The sequence below is a fragment of the Diplotaxodon limnothrissa genome, linkage group LG10, assembly GCF_057381915.1.
Source record: "Diplotaxodon limnothrissa isolate DT_005_m linkage group LG10, D_limnothrissa_male_GT1.1, whole genome shotgun sequence".
Taxonomy (NCBI): domain Eukaryota; kingdom Metazoa; phylum Chordata; class Actinopteri; order Cichliformes; family Cichlidae; genus Diplotaxodon; species Diplotaxodon limnothrissa.
This window is the reverse complement of record NC_140605.1, coordinates 6,383,088-6,404,285: the sequence shown is the minus strand read 5'-3', so window position 1 is coordinate 6,404,285 and position 21,198 is coordinate 6,383,088. Positions and strand designations below refer to the sequence as shown.

The window sequence follows — 21,198 nt, the reverse complement described above, 5'->3', positions numbered from 1 at the left end:
GAAATTCTTCAGTATACCACAAATGCAGGTGAACGATATGTGCATGGCAGCTTGAGGTCACGTGGGTTACGCATTCAAAGGTGGCATGTAAGACAAAGTCTACAAGAAATTGACCCCTTTGGATGTTCCCTCAGAAGACGCAATGCAATACGTCGATGACTGTACAGTGTTCCTTTCCCCCAATCAGTTATGGTGAGAAAATTCTAACAGAAAAACAGTCCTGATTCTAATTCTATAGCGAATTGGAATATCTAAAGCAAAATAACTCATTGTTTTATTTACTCAAACTTGTGCATATCCTTGACCATGTCATAGTTTCCCCATACATAACTTATACTTGTTTCATTTTTCTATAGGCATATAGATGGAAACCACAAACTTGTGAGATGGAGGATGGTGTTCCATGGCTGTGTGGATGGTTTCAGTAGAACCATCATCTACCTTGCGTGTTTAGATAACAACAGGGCATCAAGTGTTTTGTCACTCTTCATGGTTGGTGTTCAGAACTTTGGAATGCCATCCAGAGTGAGATGTGATCATGGACTAGAAAACACTGGTGTTGCCCGTTTCATGCTTTACAGGCAAGGACTGAACAGGCATAGTGTTATCACTGGCAGGTCTGTGCATAATCAAAGAATTGAGCGATTATGGGCAGAATTAAATCGAGTGGTCTCATATCATTTTGTTAATCTTTTCAATTTTATGGAGGAGCATGGTGTATTAGATTCACTTAATGAGGTCCATTTATTTTGTCTTCATTATATATATTTGCCACATATTCAAAGAGCTGCCACAGAATTTCAGAACCAGTGGAATAACCATAGACTTTCAACACAAGGAGGGCAAACCCCTCTTCAGCTGTGGCAAAGGGGCATTATCAACAATGCAGGAATACATAACCCAAATATAAATCGTATTTGTGAAAATGACTTTGGTATTGATGAATGCAGACCACTGCCAGAGATGGAGACAAACAATAATGTCGTTGTTCCATCAATTAACATCATGGTGTCACTGATGGAAATATCAGTGACACCATGATGGCTACACTTCAACTTTGATCCATTCGACCTTTGATCCATTTGAAGATGATGGCAATAACGATATAAATTTATTTTGCAACCTCGTTCGTTTTCTTGAGAGACAATCCTAAAATATCAATAAGGCCTCTGGAAAAATTTCATTTACTGTAATTGTGGTTGTGCAGCTTAAAAAGAATACAGTGCCAAGACTGTTGTTAGTTCAGTATTATTAGAAGTTTAGTCACAGCTTTAAATATCAAGAATCCTACTATCAACCTTTACATGCATGTTGACAGTTTGTATACAATTTTAAAGAATTTATGAGTTGTATTATGTGAGTGTGTTGAGATTTTACAACCATGTTTTGTTTTAAAACACCTTGTTAAAAGAAAAAATTAATTTGTACAACCACTTTCTATTGAGGTTTTTGGTAATCACAATCACCAGATGTATTGTCTTGGAACAAGATGACTCAAACTGATAACAGTAACATTAATACAGTCAGTAAATACATCAAACATGGATCACTGATCAAATAGAATAGAAGTGTCAGATAAACAATATTGAAGAACACCAGAGAATAAAAGCAACAAACAAGTACAAAGCTAGAAGACAAAAATAATCACAATGCACATAAATTAATGCAATGAAAAAAAAAACTGAATTTAATTATGTTAGTCCTTATAACTATTGTATACTTGTAGAAAGGTACCCTGACAAGCAAAAAGACTTGAAGCAAATGAACATTTGTTAAAAGGTCAATGCAAAAACAGAGCCTCCAATCAAAAATAGGTGGGTGAAATATGAAATATGGCAACATAAAGTAAATTCAGCTTGGTCTCAAGTGTGTTAGTTGGTGTTTTAGGTGGAACAGTTTTTGTTTGATGTCTGGGAAAGAAAATGCAATGATATTCAAACCAACCCCCCCTTAGAATTACTTAATGATTGACACTCGTTAATTTAACTGAGTGCAAAGCTCAGATTAGCATACTAACCTAACCAGGAATTAAGCTATTCCAAAACCATGTGTATTACCTAATGCAAAGTCCATATTCTCCTGAAAGTCTTTGTAAGAGGTATGAAGTGGTAAGTGCACGTGTTTGCAATGGGTAGTTTAAACATGGTTTGTGCATCAGGCTCTTGGTGAAGAAATTCAATGGACGGTTGTGGAGAGAAGCCAATTGGTGGAACAGTGTTGGCTCCAGTGGCGAAGGCAAGAATTGTCCCCAGCTTCTGCATTCTGTCTTGATCTCCGCAGTGGCCTCAGGCAGCCAGCATTGGCTAAGTATTCCTGAAGTGGCTCAGTTGCTACTATCAGATCTTAAAAGGATTTACACTCTTTAACCTTCAAATAAAAAAAATTAAAACATTTAAAATTAATGGGCCCCAATTAATACATGGAGTAGAACGAAATGCACACAATACTAAAACATTATCCAACAACTGACAAATCAGTTTTACCCTTTTAATTATTTTTTTTTCACGCAGGTCACTATTGGCAACATCTTTTAAAAAACTTGTTTAGCCAAATCTGGGCCATCAACAAGGCAAGAGAAGAGTGTTGAGGACAGAAAGCCTGCTGGTCGACCACCATGTACAAGGCTTACTGCAATGGCTCTGCCTGCAATGAAGTACCTGTCCTCCCTCATGGCTAGAAATAATGAAAAACATTACATGTCAATAGATGCATGAAAGCGCTTGACAAGAACTTCATAAAAATGATTTTTTTTATTGCATTACTCCAGGGATATCAGCCTAAAATCAATACATACCAGCACTATCAAGCGCCAAGTTCATTTTGCCTTCTTCACCCTCAAACATTGGAGACAGGGGCAAAGTTTTGATCAGAAGTCTTAGAAATTCTCTTCTTGGTCCACTCAAGTCAACAGCCTCTTCAGGTACTCCCATATCGTCAGAAAATCTGACAGAAATTGTGTGGCATGGATCATGTGTCGCTCGTTTAAAACCTCTAATTGCTCCATCCAGGACTGTTGATCTATTAATGTTGAACTTGCATTTCTTCTGTTGGTTTATTTTTGCAGAAAGTTCCTCCAAAATATCTTTTGCTGATACCAAACAACTTGAAGTCTTGTAGGATTAAAAAAGAAAAGAAAAAAAAAAGAAAAAATATTGAAAAGAACATCAGTAAAAACATTCACATACAAGGGCTACAAGGACATACAAAGTTTTGTCAAAATCAGAATCAGCATACTTTATTAATCCCTAAAGGAAATTATCATAATCATAAGCAAAATGTACAAAGGAGTATATTGCTCAGTGGCTTTTTATATTGTTTATATGTTTTGGAGAGCTAGAAAGCAGTAGAGCAAAGAAACATATGATATTTTTGAGTTTCAATGCACAATAAGTAAATTTCATTGTCAGATTGGCTCTGTTAAAAATTTGCTGCCTATTTCAAATAAAATAAAATTTGCCAGGATTACAGCATTATCATTTGACTCTGTAGACATTATTCAAAAACGGTTTTGTTAACAGCAAATATAAATATCATATATGCATATTAATATCTGAGGATGTATTACACTCCTTCACAACACTGTTTACAGAATTGGATTGCAACAAATATGGTGTGTTTAATTGGCTACTGTATTTGAAACTAACCTTTCGCTCTGCAAGCTTGCTAATATAGCCTGGTTAAGTTCCTCATCACCAGAAGACTTGTCAGATAGTGGAGTCATGATTGAAAGGTAGTTATCGTAGTTTACAGATTGACTGTGTGTTGATGTAGAGGGTAATGCTGAACAATGATTCTCTGTATTCCTGGTCTGGTAGGGTGAGCTTGAGGTATTTTGGCACGTCAGGACCAGAACTGGATCACTTAAAGATGCAGATGAGGTAGAAGGCTGACTAGTGGAAGGGTAGATTTCCAATGAAGACACTGGTAACTGGCTGAAGGAAATGTTTGTTGAAGTGCTGCTGTATTTGTGTAAGATACTACTTTCATGGGGCAAGGCAAGGCAAGGCAAGGCAAGGCAAATTTATTTGTATAGCACAATTCAACAACAAGGTGATTCAAAGTGCTTTACAGAGACATTAGAAACAAAAACAAATAAAAAGCATGATTTAAAATTAATTAAAACAAGCAAACAAACAAACTAACTAAACACACACATTTCACACCTGTTTGCGCGATCTGAACCCTTATCGTAAGGGGAGCTACTAGTCCTTCTGTGGACGAGCTACTTTCTATTTTAAATTCCCTGAATTTAAAATACTATCTAGACCCAGTCTAGACCCAGTTGGGGAGCTACCCAGAGCTCTAATTCCACACCTGTTCGCGCGATCTGAACCCTTATCGTAAGGGGAGCTACCAGTCCTTCTGTGGACGAGCTACTTTCTATTTTAAATTCCCTGAATTTAAAATACTCTCTAGACCCAGTCTAGACCCAGTTGGGGAGCTACCCAGAGCTCCAATCCCACACCTGTTCGCGCGATCTGAACCCTTATCGTAAGGGGAGCTACCAGTCCTTCTGTGGACGAGCTACTTTCTATTTTAAATTCCCTGAATTTAAAATACTCTCTAGACCCAGTCTAGACCCAGCTGGGGAGCTACCCAGAGCTCTAAACCCACTTAACAAACAAACAAACAAACAAACAAACAAACAAAACAGTATATAAAATCAAAACAGATAAAATCAGAACAGTAGATAAAATCAGTAGTTAATGTAAGTTTTGAAATTTAAGCTTAACAAACAAACAAAACAGTATATAAAATCAAAACAGATAAAATCAGAAATAGATAAGATCAGTAGTTAGTGTAAGTTTTGAAATTTAAGCTTAAAAGTGTGGATTTGGTGCTTTATTCAAATGCAGCTGAGAATAGGTGAGTCTTCAACCTGGATTTAAATAAACTGAGTGTTTCAGCTGATCTGAGGCTTTCTGGGAGTTTGTTCCAGATATAAGGAGCATAAAAGCTGAATGCAGCTTCTCCGTGTCTGGTTCTGACTCTGGAAACTGATAAAAGACCGGATCCAGATGACCTGAGGGATCTGGAAGGTTCATACTGGGTCAGGAGGTCACTGATGTATTTTGGTCCTAAACCATTCAGAGCTTTATAGGCCAGCATCAGAACTTTAAAGTCTATCCTCTGACGGACAGGCAGCCAGTGTAAAGACCTCAGGGCTGGACTGATGTGGTCCACTTTTTTGGTCTTAGTGAGGACTCGAGCAGCAGAGTTCTGAATGAGCTGTAGTTGTCTGACTGATTTTTTAGGTAGACCTGTAAAGATGCTGTTACAGTAATCAAGCCTACTAAAAATGAATGCATGGACTAGTTTTTCCAGGTCCTGTTGAGACATCAGATCTTTTATCCTTGAAATATTCTTGAGGTGATAGTAAGCTGATTTTGTTATTGTCTTAATGTGTTTTTCTAAGTTTAGGTCTGCATCCATCACTACACCCAAATTTCTCGCCTGGTTTGTGGTTTTTAGATGTATAGATTGAAGTTCTCTGGTGACCTGTAATCGTTTTTCTTTGGCGCCAAAGACTATTACTTCAGTTTTGTTTTTGTTTAGTTGGAGAAAATTGTGGCACAACCAGTCATTAATTTCCTCAATGCATTTACCAAGAGCCTGTACAGGGCCTCGGTCTCCTGGTGACATTGTGATATATATTTGTGTGTCATCTGCATAGCTGTGGTAGTTTATTTTGTTGTTCTTTATAATCTGTGCCAGTGGGAGCATGTAAATGTTAAACAGAGGGGGTCCCAAGATGGAACCTTGGGGAACTCCACATGTGATACTTGTCTGCTCGGATGTGAAGTTACCTATTGATACAAAGTATTTCCTGTTTTCTAAGTATGTTTTGAACCAGTTTAGTACAGTTCCTGAAAGACCTGCCCAGTTCTCCAGTCGTTTGAGTAATATGTTGTGGTCAACTGTATCAAATGCTGCACTGAGATCCAGTAAAACTAGGACTGACATTTTTCCACTGTCTGTGTTCAGACATATGTCATTAAACACTTTTGTCAGAGCGGTTTCAGTGCTGTGGTTCTGTCTAAAACCTGACTGGAAGGCATCGTAGCAGTTATTCTGTTTTAAGAAGTAATTGAGCTGTTGAGAAACTGCTTTTTCAATGATCTTACTTAAAAATGGGAGATTTGAGATCGGCCTGTAGTTTTTCATTTGTGTCTTGTCAAGATTGTCCTTTTTCAGTATAGGTTTGATTACAGCAGTTTTTAGTGGTTCTGGAAACACACCTGACATTAAGGAAAAGTTGGCGATCTGTAACAGGTCTGACTCTAAAGTCTTTGAGACCTTTTTGAAAAAACTTGTTGGCAGGACATCTAAACAGCAAGAGGAGGAGTTCAGTTGACCTAAGATGTCCTCCAGGTCTTTGCTGTTAATCGGGTGAAACTGTTTGATGGTGTTTAAACAGCTTTTCGGTGGACACAGTACATATCCTGGATCTGCTGTTGATGTTCCAACTGCTTGTCTAATCTTTTGGATTTTGTCTGTGAAGAATTTGGCAAAGTCATTGCAGGCCATGGTTGAATGAAGTTCAGCTGCCACTGGCACAGGAGGGTTTGTTAGCCTGTCAACTGTAGAAAATAAGACCCGAGCATTATGGCTGTTTTTAGTGATGATGTCAGAGAAGTAGGACCTTCTTGCACTCCTCAGTTGTAAATTGTAATTGTGAAGTTTCTCTTTATAGATGTCATAATGAACCTGGAGGTTTGTTTTTCTCCATCTGCGCTCAGCTTTCCTACACTCTCTTTTTTCATTTTTCACTAGTGTGGAGTTTCTCCATGGAGACTTTTTCCTTCCAGAGATAACCTTCACCTTAATGGGGGCAATAGTGTCCATTACATTTAACATTTTTGCATTAAAGCTATTGACGAGCTCATTGACTGAACCTTTGGACAGGTCAGGTGTTAATGGGAAGACCTGGTTAAAGATCTCACTACTGTCTTCAGTTATACACCGTTTTGTGATCACTGCTGTTGATATATTTGTGTGGGCTGAGATTTTACTTTCAAAGAAAACACAGTAATGATCAGATAAGCCCACATCAGACACAGTAATGTTTGAAATGCTCAGGCTCTTGGAGATCAGTAGGTCGAGAGTGTGTCCTCTATTATGTGTGGCCTCTGTTACATGCTGAGTCAGCCCAAAGTTGCCCAGAGTGTTACTCAGGTCTTTAGTCCCTTTGTCCTGAGGGTTGTCCACATGGATGTTAAAATCCCCAACAATAATTACACAGTCGAAATCAACACAGATCACAGACAGCAGTTCACTGAGGTCATTAAAAAAGTCTGTGCAGTATTTGGGAGGCCTGTAAACATTAAGAAACACAACTTTGGATGGGGCCTTCAGCTGTAAAGCCACATATTCAAAAGACTGAAAACTTCCAGGAGATAGCTGCTTACATTGAAATGATTCATTAAATAAGACAGCAACCCCTCCTCCTCTCCTGCTCACCCTGGCCTCACTGATAAAACTGTAGTTAGGAGGGGTCGTCTCGATGAGAACAGCTCCACTGTTATTTTGGTCCAACCAAGTTTCAGTTAAAAACATAAAATCAAGGCTGTGCTCAGTGATTAAATCATTAATTAAAAATGTTTTCCCAGCTAAAGATCTAACGTTTAATAAAGCCAACTTAAGTGTTTTAGAGGCATTACTTGTCCCCTCGTGTTTGGGAGCAGTCTGTGGCACACAAGGTATGTTTACTATGTTTAAAGATCTTTTAGAGTGCAGCTCTCTGTGTTTTGACCAGGCCACATGTCTCCTTCTGTCACCTAAAAGTACAGAAATTTAAAACCTTCTAGTAAACAGGGTCCCAGCTTCTCCTGGGAAAAGTCACCACTGCCATAATCCTCGCAGCCCGGACCCTCCACACATCACACATCAGACTGCGGAGACAAAGCATGAAGGTGGTAAGGAGGAACTAAGGGGGGCGAGGCTGGGCAATGTGACTTCGATTGCTCTGTTGAGGGTGGGGCTCGGTGGCGAACCTTTGGCTGCTTTGGTGGGGGGTTTATGGGGGACAAAGAGGGATTGGGCCGGGGGGTAGATCTGAGCCCAGCATTGACCCGCTCCATCATCTCCTCAGTGAATTTCAGGTGTGGGGAGGAGGGAGAAAGGGAGGGGGAGGAGGGTGATGGGGGTGATGGCCTGTCAGGGGTTTGGGGGACTGGGGAAGATCCTGGTCCTGGTCGTTGGTGTTGTTGAGAGAGTTGGAGGCAAATAGGGACCCCTCTTCTTGCCTCTTCTTGCCTCAGATGTCTCTCCTTTCTGAGGCTCTTCCCGGGTGGGGGCAGATGGAGCTCCTCCTCAAGGTTTCTGCTGGGCTTTGTCTGTTCTTGGAGTACTGTTTGTTCTTCTTTATGAGATAACTCCTCGTTTATCTCAGCCTTGGCTCCAAGCACAGATGGATGACGTATGGAATAAAACAAGTTGGAGGTGAACAGTTTCACCCCTGACTTGTTAAAATTAAATCCATTTGCTTTAAACAGATGCCTGCGTTCCCAAAAAATATTAAAGTTGTTGATAAAATGCACTGAGTGGTCAGCACATGCTGATATAAGCCATTTATTCAGTGTAAACAGCCTGCTGAATCTCTCGTCTCCTCCTCTGACCGGCGGTACAGGCCCACTGATGAATACAGCTGCATTCAGAGAGTTTACAGTGTTTAATAATCCAATAAAGTCCCGTTTCAGAACCTCCGATTGTTGTTTGGACACATCGTTTGACCCTGTATGCAGGACAATGTTTGTCACAGTTGGATATTCATCTGCAATTTGAAGAATTCTCTCCTTCAGGATGTTGACCATATCGTTAGGAAAGCAGAGGACTTTAGTGTTCTTACCGCACATGCTTTGTACATCCTTTACAGCAGAGTCACCCACAATCAGCGTTTCAGGCCTAGCCTTTAGCTTTCCCCGTGGATTTTCAGGCCTTACTTCGCTACTTTTAGATGGATGGTTGTCCGATATAGATCCAGGGTCCTTTGATAGTGGAGCAAATCTGTTCTGCAGTTTCACATTCAGTTGTTTTGAAGGTTTGTTGTTAACCTTCCTATTCACGGTTGTCCAGTCCTGTTTCCTCTCGTATACAGGGGTAGAAGAGCTTCTCTGTCTCGTAGGAAGTGAAGGCCAGTCGGTTTCAGAGATTTCAGCTCGCTGTGCCCTGCCTGTGGTACGTCCTCCCCCTTCCAGGAGACATGATTTATGTCTTGGTTTTGCACCAAGACAGTCCAAGGGGGGATTATCGCTTGAGGATTTATAATAGTGCACAAAGTCTACTTTCTTGGTCATGTTATCTGTGCTCCTTAGCTGTGTGCTAGCTTGCTCATCGCCATTGTTTTGAGTCAAAGGCAAGGTTGTTTCATTTCCACACAGTCCATTTACCTCCACGTTTACTTCTAAGCGATGAATTTTTGTCTCCAGTGCTGCAATCTTCTGCAGGAGGCTGTGGTAGTCATCTGTGGAGAGGGAAGGCATCTTGTTGCTAGTTAGCCTAGCGGTTAGCACCTTTCTAGGCTATCGAGGCTGCTCGGTGCCCAGACGCTGTAATCAGGCTTCAGCTGTGTCTGGGCCACAGACACACGGAGCGCTGAGGATAAGGTAACTATAAAAGGCAGGAGTTCCCGTTAATAATGTTCCATTACCAACTGATGAGGCAGGAGATTGCGTAGGAGCAGAGATTGGTTGGAAGACAGCTGTTGAACTGGCAAAACTGTCTGAAGATGATGAGCGCAGCTGCCTTGATGAAACAGGGTTTTCTTCACAGTTTTCCTCACTGCTGTAGCTTGTAATATCATCCTTAGAAATAAAATAATAATAATTCACATATATTGAATTTGAACATTAAATACCATCGATCCAACCTCTTCTGCTTATTCTTATCAGAGGTGGGGTGGTTGGAGCCTATCCCAGCTACCATAGGGTGAGAAATTTCAAGAGTTAATAGATCCTTCTCACAATTACTTTTACTTAAAATGTTCCAATAACTTTTTTAGAGCTAATCTTGTTTTCCTCTTTGAATCAGACTTAAACCAGTAGTAAGAGAAGTAAACTTTGTACAAATGTCAAAAAAAGTATGCCAAAAATGGAGTGTTCAAGAAAGGATAACTGCTTTGGTTCTTTTAGTTTAGTTTACTGACTCATGTCTACCTGTTCTCTGACTTAAATCGTTAAATAAAGCTTTGAAATGCCTAGATATCGAAAAGACTACTGACAAAAGCTGTGTCGCATTAGGTTTCGACTGCCAGCACAACCTACCTTACATCAATAGAAAGTTTATCTCCAAAGGTGTCCCTTATTTGTTCAGAGACAGTTTTCTGGTCCCAGGATTTTTGGAATTCAAATCCATTCAATATATGCCCTTGTTCATGTAAATGTTGTTTTGTGCGATGCTTGACAACAACACTGCTTGATGGCCGTGGAAGAAGGATGACATCTTTGTTGAAAGTATCATGATACTTGGCCCTTGGCCCTATAAAACAAAACAGAAACTATATTCATATTTATGTACCCTTTGTTTTATTTATCTACACTTAGACACTGTCAGTTCCTTAAGAAAGTTGCTAATGTCACTTGGTAGTGACCAGCTTACATGTTAAACTGTTGCTAAGCTTTTATAAATGAAATAAAATGTTACACAGTTCATATTAAAAAACACAGTATCACAGCTAGCCATTTAGCCCACTTGAATATGTTTAAAGTTGCTTGTGTATGTAAGAGTTGAGTATAATAGCAAACGCAAATAACAGAAACATAATTTGAAAGAAAAAATGCATAAAGTAATAGCATGCTTATAAATTGCCTTTGAAAAAAATGGAAAATGTACGTAAACTAGAATGCTGTTTTTTTTTACTGCTCTTTAAAATGAAATACGCCTACAAAGAGGCATACAAAGAAACATTTGCTATTACTTTTTACTTTGAGTAAAGAACAAAAAAGACACCAATCATATTTCTTTTTTTCTTATTTCATACACACACTGTAGAAACTGGACTGAAGGCATGACTTGGCATCCATGTTTATCTACCTCTACAGTGGTACAGATATTGATCCACTCACAACACAGAGTTGGATTGATGTCTTCTAGCAAGATTAAAATTCTACCCCGAAAAATAAATAAATAAATACAAAACTAAACAAAAATAACAAGAAAATTAATCCAACCTTTTATTTAGCAGGCTAATGTAGCTACCACCTCCCACATTAATAAAGAAGATTTAGTATAAAGTAATCTTAAAGTAAGCATCAACTTACACTCTGGTCACAAGTACAAACAGCCACTAATATTGAAATAAATGCCACGGTCTTTACTGTTTTTAATGTGGATGCTGCTGAATAAATTAGCTAGGGCTAAAATTTTATAAGGGTAACAAAGTGCGTTGCTAAATCAGCAAAGCACATTTCGTATTTTGTATTTCGCAGTTGTACAGTTAAGTGGCAATCTGTTTTGTTCTTACCTTTTCCTTGATCTGCAGTTCCAGTTCCCCTGCCTCGTCAGCTGTGATGTCTCCCAGGTGTGTTTCCCTCCTGTTTCCCATCCCCTGATTACTGGTGTGTGTATTTATAGTGTGTGTTCCCTCGTCCTCGTTGCTGGTTCGTCTGTGTTGTTCCCCTCCGTCATTCTGTGTATCTTCCTCCAGCTTCCTGTGCATTCTCCCCGCATCGCTGTTTCATGTCTCAAGGTTTCAGGTTTGTTTTTGCTTAGCTTTTCCCAGTTTAGGTTACTCTTAGGTTTTGGTTTTGTCCACCACGTTCCTGCTTGTTTCACCTTCATGTTAATAAAGCTCGCTCACTTCCGAAACAGTCTGCATCTTGGGTCCTTTAACAATTCATACACGGCTTGCCCCAGCAACCCGTGACAGGTAGAGATGTTATGAACTGAAGCTAGCTAGGCAAAAAGTGAACAATGGGAACTATTGTATGCTGGATTGGATTTATATAGCACTTTTCAAGGCACCCAAAGCGCTTTACAATGCCACTATTCATTCACTGTCGCATTCACATTCTCCATATCGTGCCATCGGCCCCTCTGGCCAACACCAGTAGGGTAAAGTGTCTTGCCCAAGGACACAACGACCAGGGGATTGAACCGGTGACCTTCTGGTTACAGATGCGCTTCCCAACCCCCTGAGCCACGGTCGCCCAAGTGCATTTAGTAATTTTGACGCTCTCCCTTGGATATTTGTCGAACCTTGCTGATATAAGGAAATGTTCTAGCAACTATGATACACTGATGTAATAAAATAATTATTTTTATGGTGTAACTACGTAAAAAAAACCCACATAAACATTCTTGTCAAAATACTTTTATCCTTGTTTTAACTAAACAGAAGTGACAAGCATATGTTTGCCTTTTTAATCACAAGTTTTTGTGATTAAAATCTCTTGTTCAGTCGGCTTTCCACCTTGGGAATGCTGTCTTCTTAAGTTGGCCTCTGTTTTTATTGACTGGTGCAAAAGAAAAGAGTCTCTTCAGACTCCTTCCATCCATGTCATTTTGCGTGCTAGCCTTTCAATCATTTTGATTTTAGGCAGCATTTTCTTCAATTCCATAATAATCCCTGTCCTGTCTATGAAGTTCTCTTATGTAATAGCAGGAGTACCAGATTCTGCATTCCATTCTTCCAGTCTCCTGGCAATTCTTGCTGCTAGCATTCAGCCCAGTAATGTGCAATTGTAAGAGCTTCCTTTAGGCTTTTCACATTTGCAAGCCTTTACAATCTGTATGTAAGTTCAAAGTATTCTGTTTCATGCAGTCGTGTCCATGTAATTTTGCTTACTAGTGGCCTCTAAATCATTTAAATTTCATTTTTGTCAATCCCATTTTGATCCCAGTCCATGAAGTTCTACCGCGTAAGCAGGAGTTACAGATCTTGCATCACATTCTCTTAGCGCTACAGCCTGTCCTTTTGCAAATTCTAGCTACCAGCATCAAGTCTGAAAGCTGCACAATCGCAATAAATTGCTTCCGCTTTTTTACATCTGCAAGCCTTTACCATTCGTCTGCAAGCCTTTTCGAAAACGATTACACGTTTTAGTCATGTGATGCAGTCATGTGACCAATTAAACTAAGACGGCAGAGCGCATTATACAGCAGTTGTTTTGTTTGCTCTCAATTTTGACAGCCCTATTAAAGATTAATAACGGTTTGTACATCCTCCAGATAGCTTTTCTTCAAATTCTTTAATTCTCACTCGCTTTTACAACTTTGTACTTTTGTGTTACTCGCAGCAACAACTCCACCTCATTGTTAGTCCATTTAAAAAACTCTATGCTTTTCCTCAACATTTTGCCGTGACATTTCAGAGAGCCGGAAAGTAAATAAACGGCAGACAGAAATGAGGTAGGTCGAATCATCTTGCGTTTCACGCATGTGCAGTACTGGAGCGTAAGCATTTTCGGCTGTTTCAATGTGGGCGCACAACGCTGTGAAAACGACTGAAAACGATGGACACGGAGCATTTTCAGACAAAAACAGAGTTTTCAAATTTATCCGGGCTAGTGTTGATGTAGCCTGAGTCAGTTGATGAGTGTGGTGTGGAGAAAGTGGAGTCTAGGGCCGCTGCTGGACACTGGTACAACAGACACCAATGGTGACACGAACTGTGTGTCAGCTGGCATTTGTAGGTCTGTGTTGGAGGGTTTGCCTCAGCCTAGTTGTAGTTCAGATGCAAAGACCAGGCACGTTTCAGTGGCTATAATGTGGTAATAATAAGGAAAGGTTGAAAGATGATTGCGAGACTGTGGAAGAAGCTGAACAGGTTGGATTGGGCATAAAGGTACAGAGATAATCTACGATGCAGGCTTGTTGCCATGATAACAGTGTGGCAAACATAGAGTACAATTATGAATCGGATTCAGATTGTTTCTCTGTTGGGGAAAGCGTTTTCCCAAACTGAAAATATGTAAACCAAAACCTTTGTAGAAGAAATTAACTCTTTCTTGGACGATATGGGAGATCAGTTTTGGTAGCAGACTTTTATGTTGACAAGTTTATTCAGTCTGTGAAGACAATACAGAAAGTTGTTGGTGTGGATCTCCTGGATGAGAAGAAGCGATATTGTTTAAGGAAACTTGTAACTAATTTTGGACGGGGGAAAAGAGCGGTTAAAAGTCATTTGAGGAAAATGTGAAATCTTTATATTAATCGCAAGATCAGACATCACTCGGTATTTCTTATATACCTTTTCTTCTTCACTGCTTTTCTTCCTTCTTTCTTCCTTCTATCAATTTTATTTTCACCAACTCTGGACATCCAGATTTTGACAAGTGCAGAATATATTAATGGAAGGATTTTACGAGTAAAGGCAGAAATTCATGGTGTTGTCATTCAATTTATTAATGTGTATTCATCAAATTATGGTCCAGAACTGAAATATCAATTTAAAATATTGGAAGACAATTTAAGTGTTATAGATTCCAGTGAATGTATTATTTGGGGTGGAGATTGGAACTGCTGTGTTGATTATACCCTGGACAGAACCGGCAAGGAAACACATTTCGAGTCCTCCAACGTCTTGTCTCATGTTTTAACTAAGATAGACCTAATTGATATGTGGAGAAGAAATAATCCCATGAGTAGACAGTAAGCCTGGGTCAGAATAGCTCAAGATAGATGCCATGCAACTAGGTTAGACAGGTTTTATCTTTCCGGCTCTTATATCACTCGCGTTGTGAATTGCTGCATTGTTCCCGTTGGGTTTACAGACATACATGCCAATCCTGAATTTCAGTGCCACCATTCTCACAAATTTCTCCCGATTTTCCACCTGGACAACAAAATTGAAAAACTGTAACCCAGATTGGCCCGTATTTTAGATAGCTAGGAGCATTTGACAGAGTTTCACTCCACCGAGAGAGCTCGTGATGTAATTCTGAAGGCTAGACCGTCCAATTTCAGTCGCTCATTTCTGGTCCACCCGGCTTTCGGAGCACCCGGCCCACTTAGCCTGCGGAGTCCAGGTCCTCAGGTGGATGCAGCATTGGAGTATAATCGCCAAATACATTAACTTCTCTATTTCAGTAAATCATATTCAATTCCATCAAGTGATCTCTCCTTATTTAATTTGTAGTTACTATATTTTGCACTGTTGTTTCTAAAAATAGCACATATATTATAGTGTGTAGGGCTGGGCCATATTATACTGTTCACGGTAATAAAATAGTAAATGGCCTGCATTTGTATAGCGCTTTTTTAGTCCCTAACGACCCCAAAGCACTTCACACTACATTCAGTCATTCACACACTGGTGATGGCAGCTACGTTGTAGCCACAGCTGTCAGTGCGCCACTGACAGAGGCGAGGCTGCCGGACACTGGCGCCACCGGGCCCTCTGACTACCACCAGTAGGTAAACATGGGGTTAGTATCTTGCCCAAGGATATTTGGCATGCAGCCAGGAGGCAGCCTGGGATCGAACCACCGACCTTCTGATTAGTGGCTGACCTGCTCTGCCACCTGAGCTACAGCCACCGGTACAATGTTAGGCAACGATAAGAAAATGAAATATCGCGATAGAATATGGGTAAAACGCGTATGCACAGTGCCTTTGTTTTCATACGCACATGGTCGAAAACGCATGGCGGCAATGGAGAATGAGAAGGGAGAAAACGGATTGTTGAGTGAAACGGATGAACCAGAATTGGTTTGTAAAAATGGTGCCACTTCAGTGATGTGGAACTGGTTTGGTGTTTGTCCGTCAGATACCCACCAAAGCACTTTTTTTTGTAGAACATGCAAGCAGGCCGTCGTTATTGCCGTATTTGTCGGACTAAGGTGCTCGTAAATCTGGGAGTAATCTGGGTCCATCCGCTTCAGGTCCAAAAGTCAAACGAACACTGCAGCATCACTGAGAGTTAAAAATTGTCTAAATTCTTTCATCTTTAATAAAATGACCAGCATTGCTGCTTTACCAGGTGTAACTATGAAGTTTAACATCCAGGCATCCATGAAAACAGAATTTATTACATTTAATGGAGTTAGAAGTTAGCAGGAAGTTAGCGGAAGTTAGCTTGCTAGTTTCGCTAGTTACCTAAGCATGTTCTGACTGAGAGATTTCTGAAAAAATTCAAATGTACAGCTCTGCTATCACTTCCAACATCAATGAAGACAGGAAACTAAACAGCAGTGACGTTTGTAAGGTTACTGAAGTTGGACTAGGTGGTATATAATGATGTGCTACGTGATCGCTAGCAACACAGCTATGTTTGCATAACATAAACAGTGAAGCTGGAGGATGAACGCTAACACTTTTCCACTCGATAAACGTTAACGTGAAGGTTCCTGATGGTAAGAGACAAATGCAATCGCATGGCAGGATGCTATAAACGGACCAAACTTCAGTCAGGACAACAACTGAGATAATCCATCCACAATAGAAGGTTAGTCATTAATATACTGCAACAACATGGAAATAGAGCAGCTGTGCTAGAATACAGCATTAATGAATCAATGGTACAGAAGTGGAGGAAGCAAGAAGAATGAGTTGAATAAAGTTTGATTCATCTGACTGCTTTGTTTCGCTTAATGTGTCTTATAATCCCGTGCACTTTATGGTCTGGAAAATACGTATTTGACTTTTTTATTTGGCACACTGCAGTTTAATGTTGCAAAGATAAGATAAGATAAGATAAGATAACCTTTATTAGTCCCACACGTGGGAAATTTGTTTTGTCACAGCAGGAAGTGGACAGTGCAAAAGTTATGAGGCAAAAAATTAGAATACAATAAGAATAAATACAGTACACAACTGTACAGAATAGAATAAAATAAAATACTATATACAGTAGAATAAAATAAAATAAATATACAATAAGATAAAAATAGAATACAAATACAAATACTATATACAACTGAGTAAAAATACAACGATGACAGAAAGGATTATTGCACTTAGTATTATTGCATATGTATGGATGTGTGTGCTTGATCAGTTAAAGTCTTTATTATGGAGTCTGACAGCAGTGGGGAGGAAAGACCTGCGAAATCTCTCCGTCCCACACCGTGGGTGCCGCAGTCTCCCACTGAAGGAGCTGCTCAGTGCTGTCACAGTCTGCTGCATGGGGTGGGAGATGTTGTCCAACAGGGATGACAGCTTAGCCGCCGTTCTCCTGTCACTCACCACCTCCACTGGGTCCAGAGGGCATCCTAGAACAGAGCTGGCCCTTCGGATCACCCTGTTCAGTCTCTTCCTGTCCCCAGCAGAGATGCTGCCGCCCCAGCAGACCACACCATAAAAGATAGCAGAAGCCACAACAGAGTCATAGAAGGTCTTCAGGAGTGGGCCCTCCACTCCAAACGACCTGAGTCTCCGCAGCAGGTACAGCCTGCTCTGCCCTTTCCTGTAGAGGGCGTCTGAGTTATGAGTCCAGTCCAGTCTATTGTTCAGATGAACACCAAGGTACCTGTAGCTGTCCACAGCCTCAATGTCCATACCTTGGATGTTCAGTGGTTGCAGTGGAGAATGCTTGTGCCTGCGGAAGTCTACCACCAGTTCCTTGGTTTTACTGGCGTTGATCTGGAGGTAGTTCAGCTGGCACCAGTCCACAAAGTCTTGGGTCAGACCTCTGTACTCCTTGTCGTCCCCATCAGTGATGAGGCCGACTATTGCAGAGTCATCAGAGAACTTCTGCAGGAAGCACTGGGTGGAATTGTGGGAGAAGTCTGCAGTGTAGATGGTGAAGAGGAACGGAGCCAGAACCGTTCCCTGTGGGGCCCCCGTACTGCAGACGACCCTGTCCGACACACAGCCCTGAGTCCTCACATACTGTGGTCGGTCGGTGAGGTAGTCCAGGATCCAGGTAGTGAGGTGATGGTCCACTCCAGAGTTCACCAGCTTGTCCTTTAGAACCGAGGGAAGAATGGTGTTGAAGGCACTGGAGAAATCAAAGAACATGATTCTCACAGTGCTTCCAGCGGTCTCCAGGTGAGCGAGGGAACGATGTAGGAGGTGAATGACGGCATCATCCGCTCCAATGCCAGGCTGGTAGGCAAACTGAAGTGGGTCCAGTGATGAGCTTATTAGGCGCCGAAGCTGAGCCAGGACCAACCGCTCCAGGGTCTTCATCAGGTGGGATGTCAGAGCCACCGGCCTGTAGCTGTTGAGGTCCTTGGGGCATGAAGTCTTTGGCACTGGTACAACACAGGAGGTTTTCCAGAGCTGTGGGACTCTTCCCAACCTCAGGCTCAGGTTGAAGAGGTGCTCCATCACCCCACACAGTTGGTCCGTGCAGGACCTGACGACCCTCGAGCTGATGCCATCTGGACCCGCTGCCTTCTTGCCATTAATCCTCCTCAGTTCCCTCCTAACCTGGGTGGTTGAGAGAGACAGGCTGGAGCCTTGTGTTGAGTGTGTATTGGATGCTGCAGTTGGGGGTGGGGGGGAGTGAGCAGGGTGAATAGAGGAGGTGTGAAGTGTCTGAGGTGGAACAGCAGCAGTGGGGGTGGGTGAGTCTGCAGCCGATGTTGCAGACTGCCTCATGGCTGAATCAAATCTGTTGAAGAAATGATTCAGTTCATTTGCCCATCTCACATCCCTCCCAGGCAGAGAGTTCTGCTGTTTGTGGCCCGAGATGGTTCTGAGGCCTCTCCAGACTTCACCAACGTTGTTTTGTTGAAGCTGGTTCTCCATCTTCTGCCTATAGCTCTCCTTCCCATACCTTATCAGTCCCCTCAGCTCTCTCTGCACCCTTTTCAAGGCACCTCTTTTTAACTTCAGTGGATATTAAACATGGTTATGCTCAGGATATGTCAGCCCATTTCTACTGGAAATGCCTTTTGGTTAAACTTTCAGGAAGGAATTTGCATTTGTACTGTTAAATTTTTATATAGCTTTAATGCACATAAAAAACAGCTGCTTAAGTGAAAATAAATGGATGGGTTTTTTTGCAGTAGTAAAGTTGTGGAGTTGTATTTTGTCCCGCATCAATTATATCATCAGTTATATCGTTATCGCAAATTTTAAAATATATATCGTGATAAATATTTTTGGCCATATCGCCCTGCTCTAAGAGTGTGCCTATAGAAAGTGCACACATTGTTAAGTGCCAGGTGTGTTGCAAGTGTGATGCAAAAACCTTCTTAAAAAGCATCTTAAAAGAAACAAGGATACTGGAACCTGTGATGTGACAGTGTAACTTTGTGTATTATGAAGAAATCTGCGTATGAATGCATTTCTGGACTGTGCTCTTGCAGTTTTACAAGGGTTGTCAAAGTATAATATTTCTTTTTCCCTGAAGGCTTGCACAAAGCGTGGGTGCTTCATACACCTATAGTTTTAGGTATTCATTTGATTGCATGTGTATTTGTGAATGTATAGACATCTGGGCATGGAGTCTCAGCTATGCCAAACACATATTAAGATATTTGTCATGTAATTGCATTGGGGTTGCATTCAGCAGCATTATAATGTGCATCGTGCATCTGATGAATAATGCAACAAGTTCACAAAGGGGCTTCCAATGAGTAAAGCTACCTTGCAGAAAAAAGTAAGCTGCCGAAGAAAATGTCTGAGAGCAAAGTGTTATGAATATTTGAATAGGTTTTTGAAAAATTCTGCATAATCTCATGTGCTTGAAGGTCACATTTCTGTTGTGATGTTTGTGCTCTTTCAAAGAGGAAACTGAATTATTGTTCATTGCTTTGCTAAGACCTGTTTCAACTAACAGCAGTTATTGCTTGTCATTCATTCAGGGGGCTTGAACTAAATGTGAGCCAGTACTTGACGAACTTCAGCAAAACAGAGAACTTGGTTTAAACAAATTTCACTCAAAACATTTTGAACCTGTAACCATGCATCCAGAGGCATCAGCTTTTTAGGCAGCGTTAAACAGCAAAAATGGAATAACATGACTTTCAGTAGGGGGTGAACAACCTTCAATCATCATGCTAAAGTGGAGATGCTTCACACATTATTTGATGAGCAGGGTTTTTTTTTTGTGTGTCTTATTTCACGTTTGCTGTAAAGGAAGAGGTGTGATATTGTACAGGCAGGGACACTAGGGATGGCAAACTTGCAAACTTTCATTTATATAAAGTCTCTTTGGTAGAATCTGAAGTGTGAAAATAAATTACGCTCCTCGTCTATGGATTTCTTTAAAGGATACTGCAAAATGTGAAGCCTTTTAAAAGCCATTCTTGCTCCACTAACTTTGATTGCTTTTCTTTGGCCAGCTGTTATGGCCACTTTGTATCAGTTTTAATGATGTGGGACTCGAGGCTGACCGCACTGAGGACTTGATCAACAGAAAATGTGTTACACCACTGAACATCAAAATTGATTCTCAAAGGAATGTTTTCAAAGCTTTCAGTCCACAGCAAAATGTTCCTCAGCTTGCACAAGGGGAATTACTCACCATATCATGGTGCAAATATAAATAGTGCTCTTGTAAACTAGAAGCATAGCTAAGTTACCAAGAATGCTTTTTATGTTATTGTCATATGAGAATCTGTGCATTAATAATTTTGTGCCCGGGAAAAATACAACATAGCAGTTAAATTTTTGCATTTGAATATTGTATGAATACAGGGACAACAAGTACCGTTACGTTACTATATACATTCCAGACAGAAATCAGTTTTTAGTGCTAGAATAGTAAAATCAGTTGCTCTTTCAGTCCACCAGGTAGTGCCATTAAGTTTTTTTTTCTAGTAAGATCAACTGATGTGATGGTGCTGAAGAAGTTAGCATTAGAAAGATTAAGTACTGGTGAAAGTCATCAGAAAAACACTTTCTGCATATAAATCTAACATATAGTCTTATTTTGGATTTAGCAACAAGAATGGGACAAAGACGATAGACATGAAACATGGGATTAACAAGGAGTGTTATAGAAAATTACTCTGGGAATACTAATTATATGAGGGTGCATCTCCACCATGCTGAGACAACATTAGACAAGGACAGTAAAGACCAAATTAAATCAGCTTAGCCTAAAAAACAGCTAACGCTGGACATCTTTACCTTGACAAAAATACTTTTTGTGTAAGAACATGCATCCATACAACATCTTTTGTTACATCTCCAGAAGCTGATTCTGTTCATCTGGATGTAGCGTTTTGTGGGAGAAACGTTTCGTCACACATCCAAGTGACTTCTTCAGTCTCAGCTGTCTGCAGGTTTCCCCAATCCTATAAACAGTACCTTTGCATAATGACTGAAACCAGCCCACTGAAGGAACAATGGGCTGGGAGGTCA

At 40.6% G+C, this 21,198-nt stretch overlaps 1 protein-coding gene across 1 annotated transcript in view; it reads right to left on the bottom strand.

Annotated features, from left to right (window-relative positions):
- Positions 1-2,530: 2,530 nt before the first annotated feature.
- Positions 2,531-21,198, bottom strand: part of LOC146623794 (G2/M phase-specific E3 ubiquitin-protein ligase-like) — a 34,019-nt gene continuing 15,351 nt past the window's right edge. Inside the window, exons 2-4 of the mRNA XM_085364845.1 lie at positions 3,645-3,755; positions 2,795-3,102; positions 2,531-2,673 (exon numbers count right to left, since the gene is read on the bottom strand). Of these exons, the coding sequence (XP_085220971.1) occupies positions 2,531-2,673; positions 2,795-3,102; positions 3,645-3,755 (562 nt within the window). The remainder of the gene's footprint in view (positions 2,674-2,794; positions 3,103-3,644; positions 3,756-21,198) is intronic.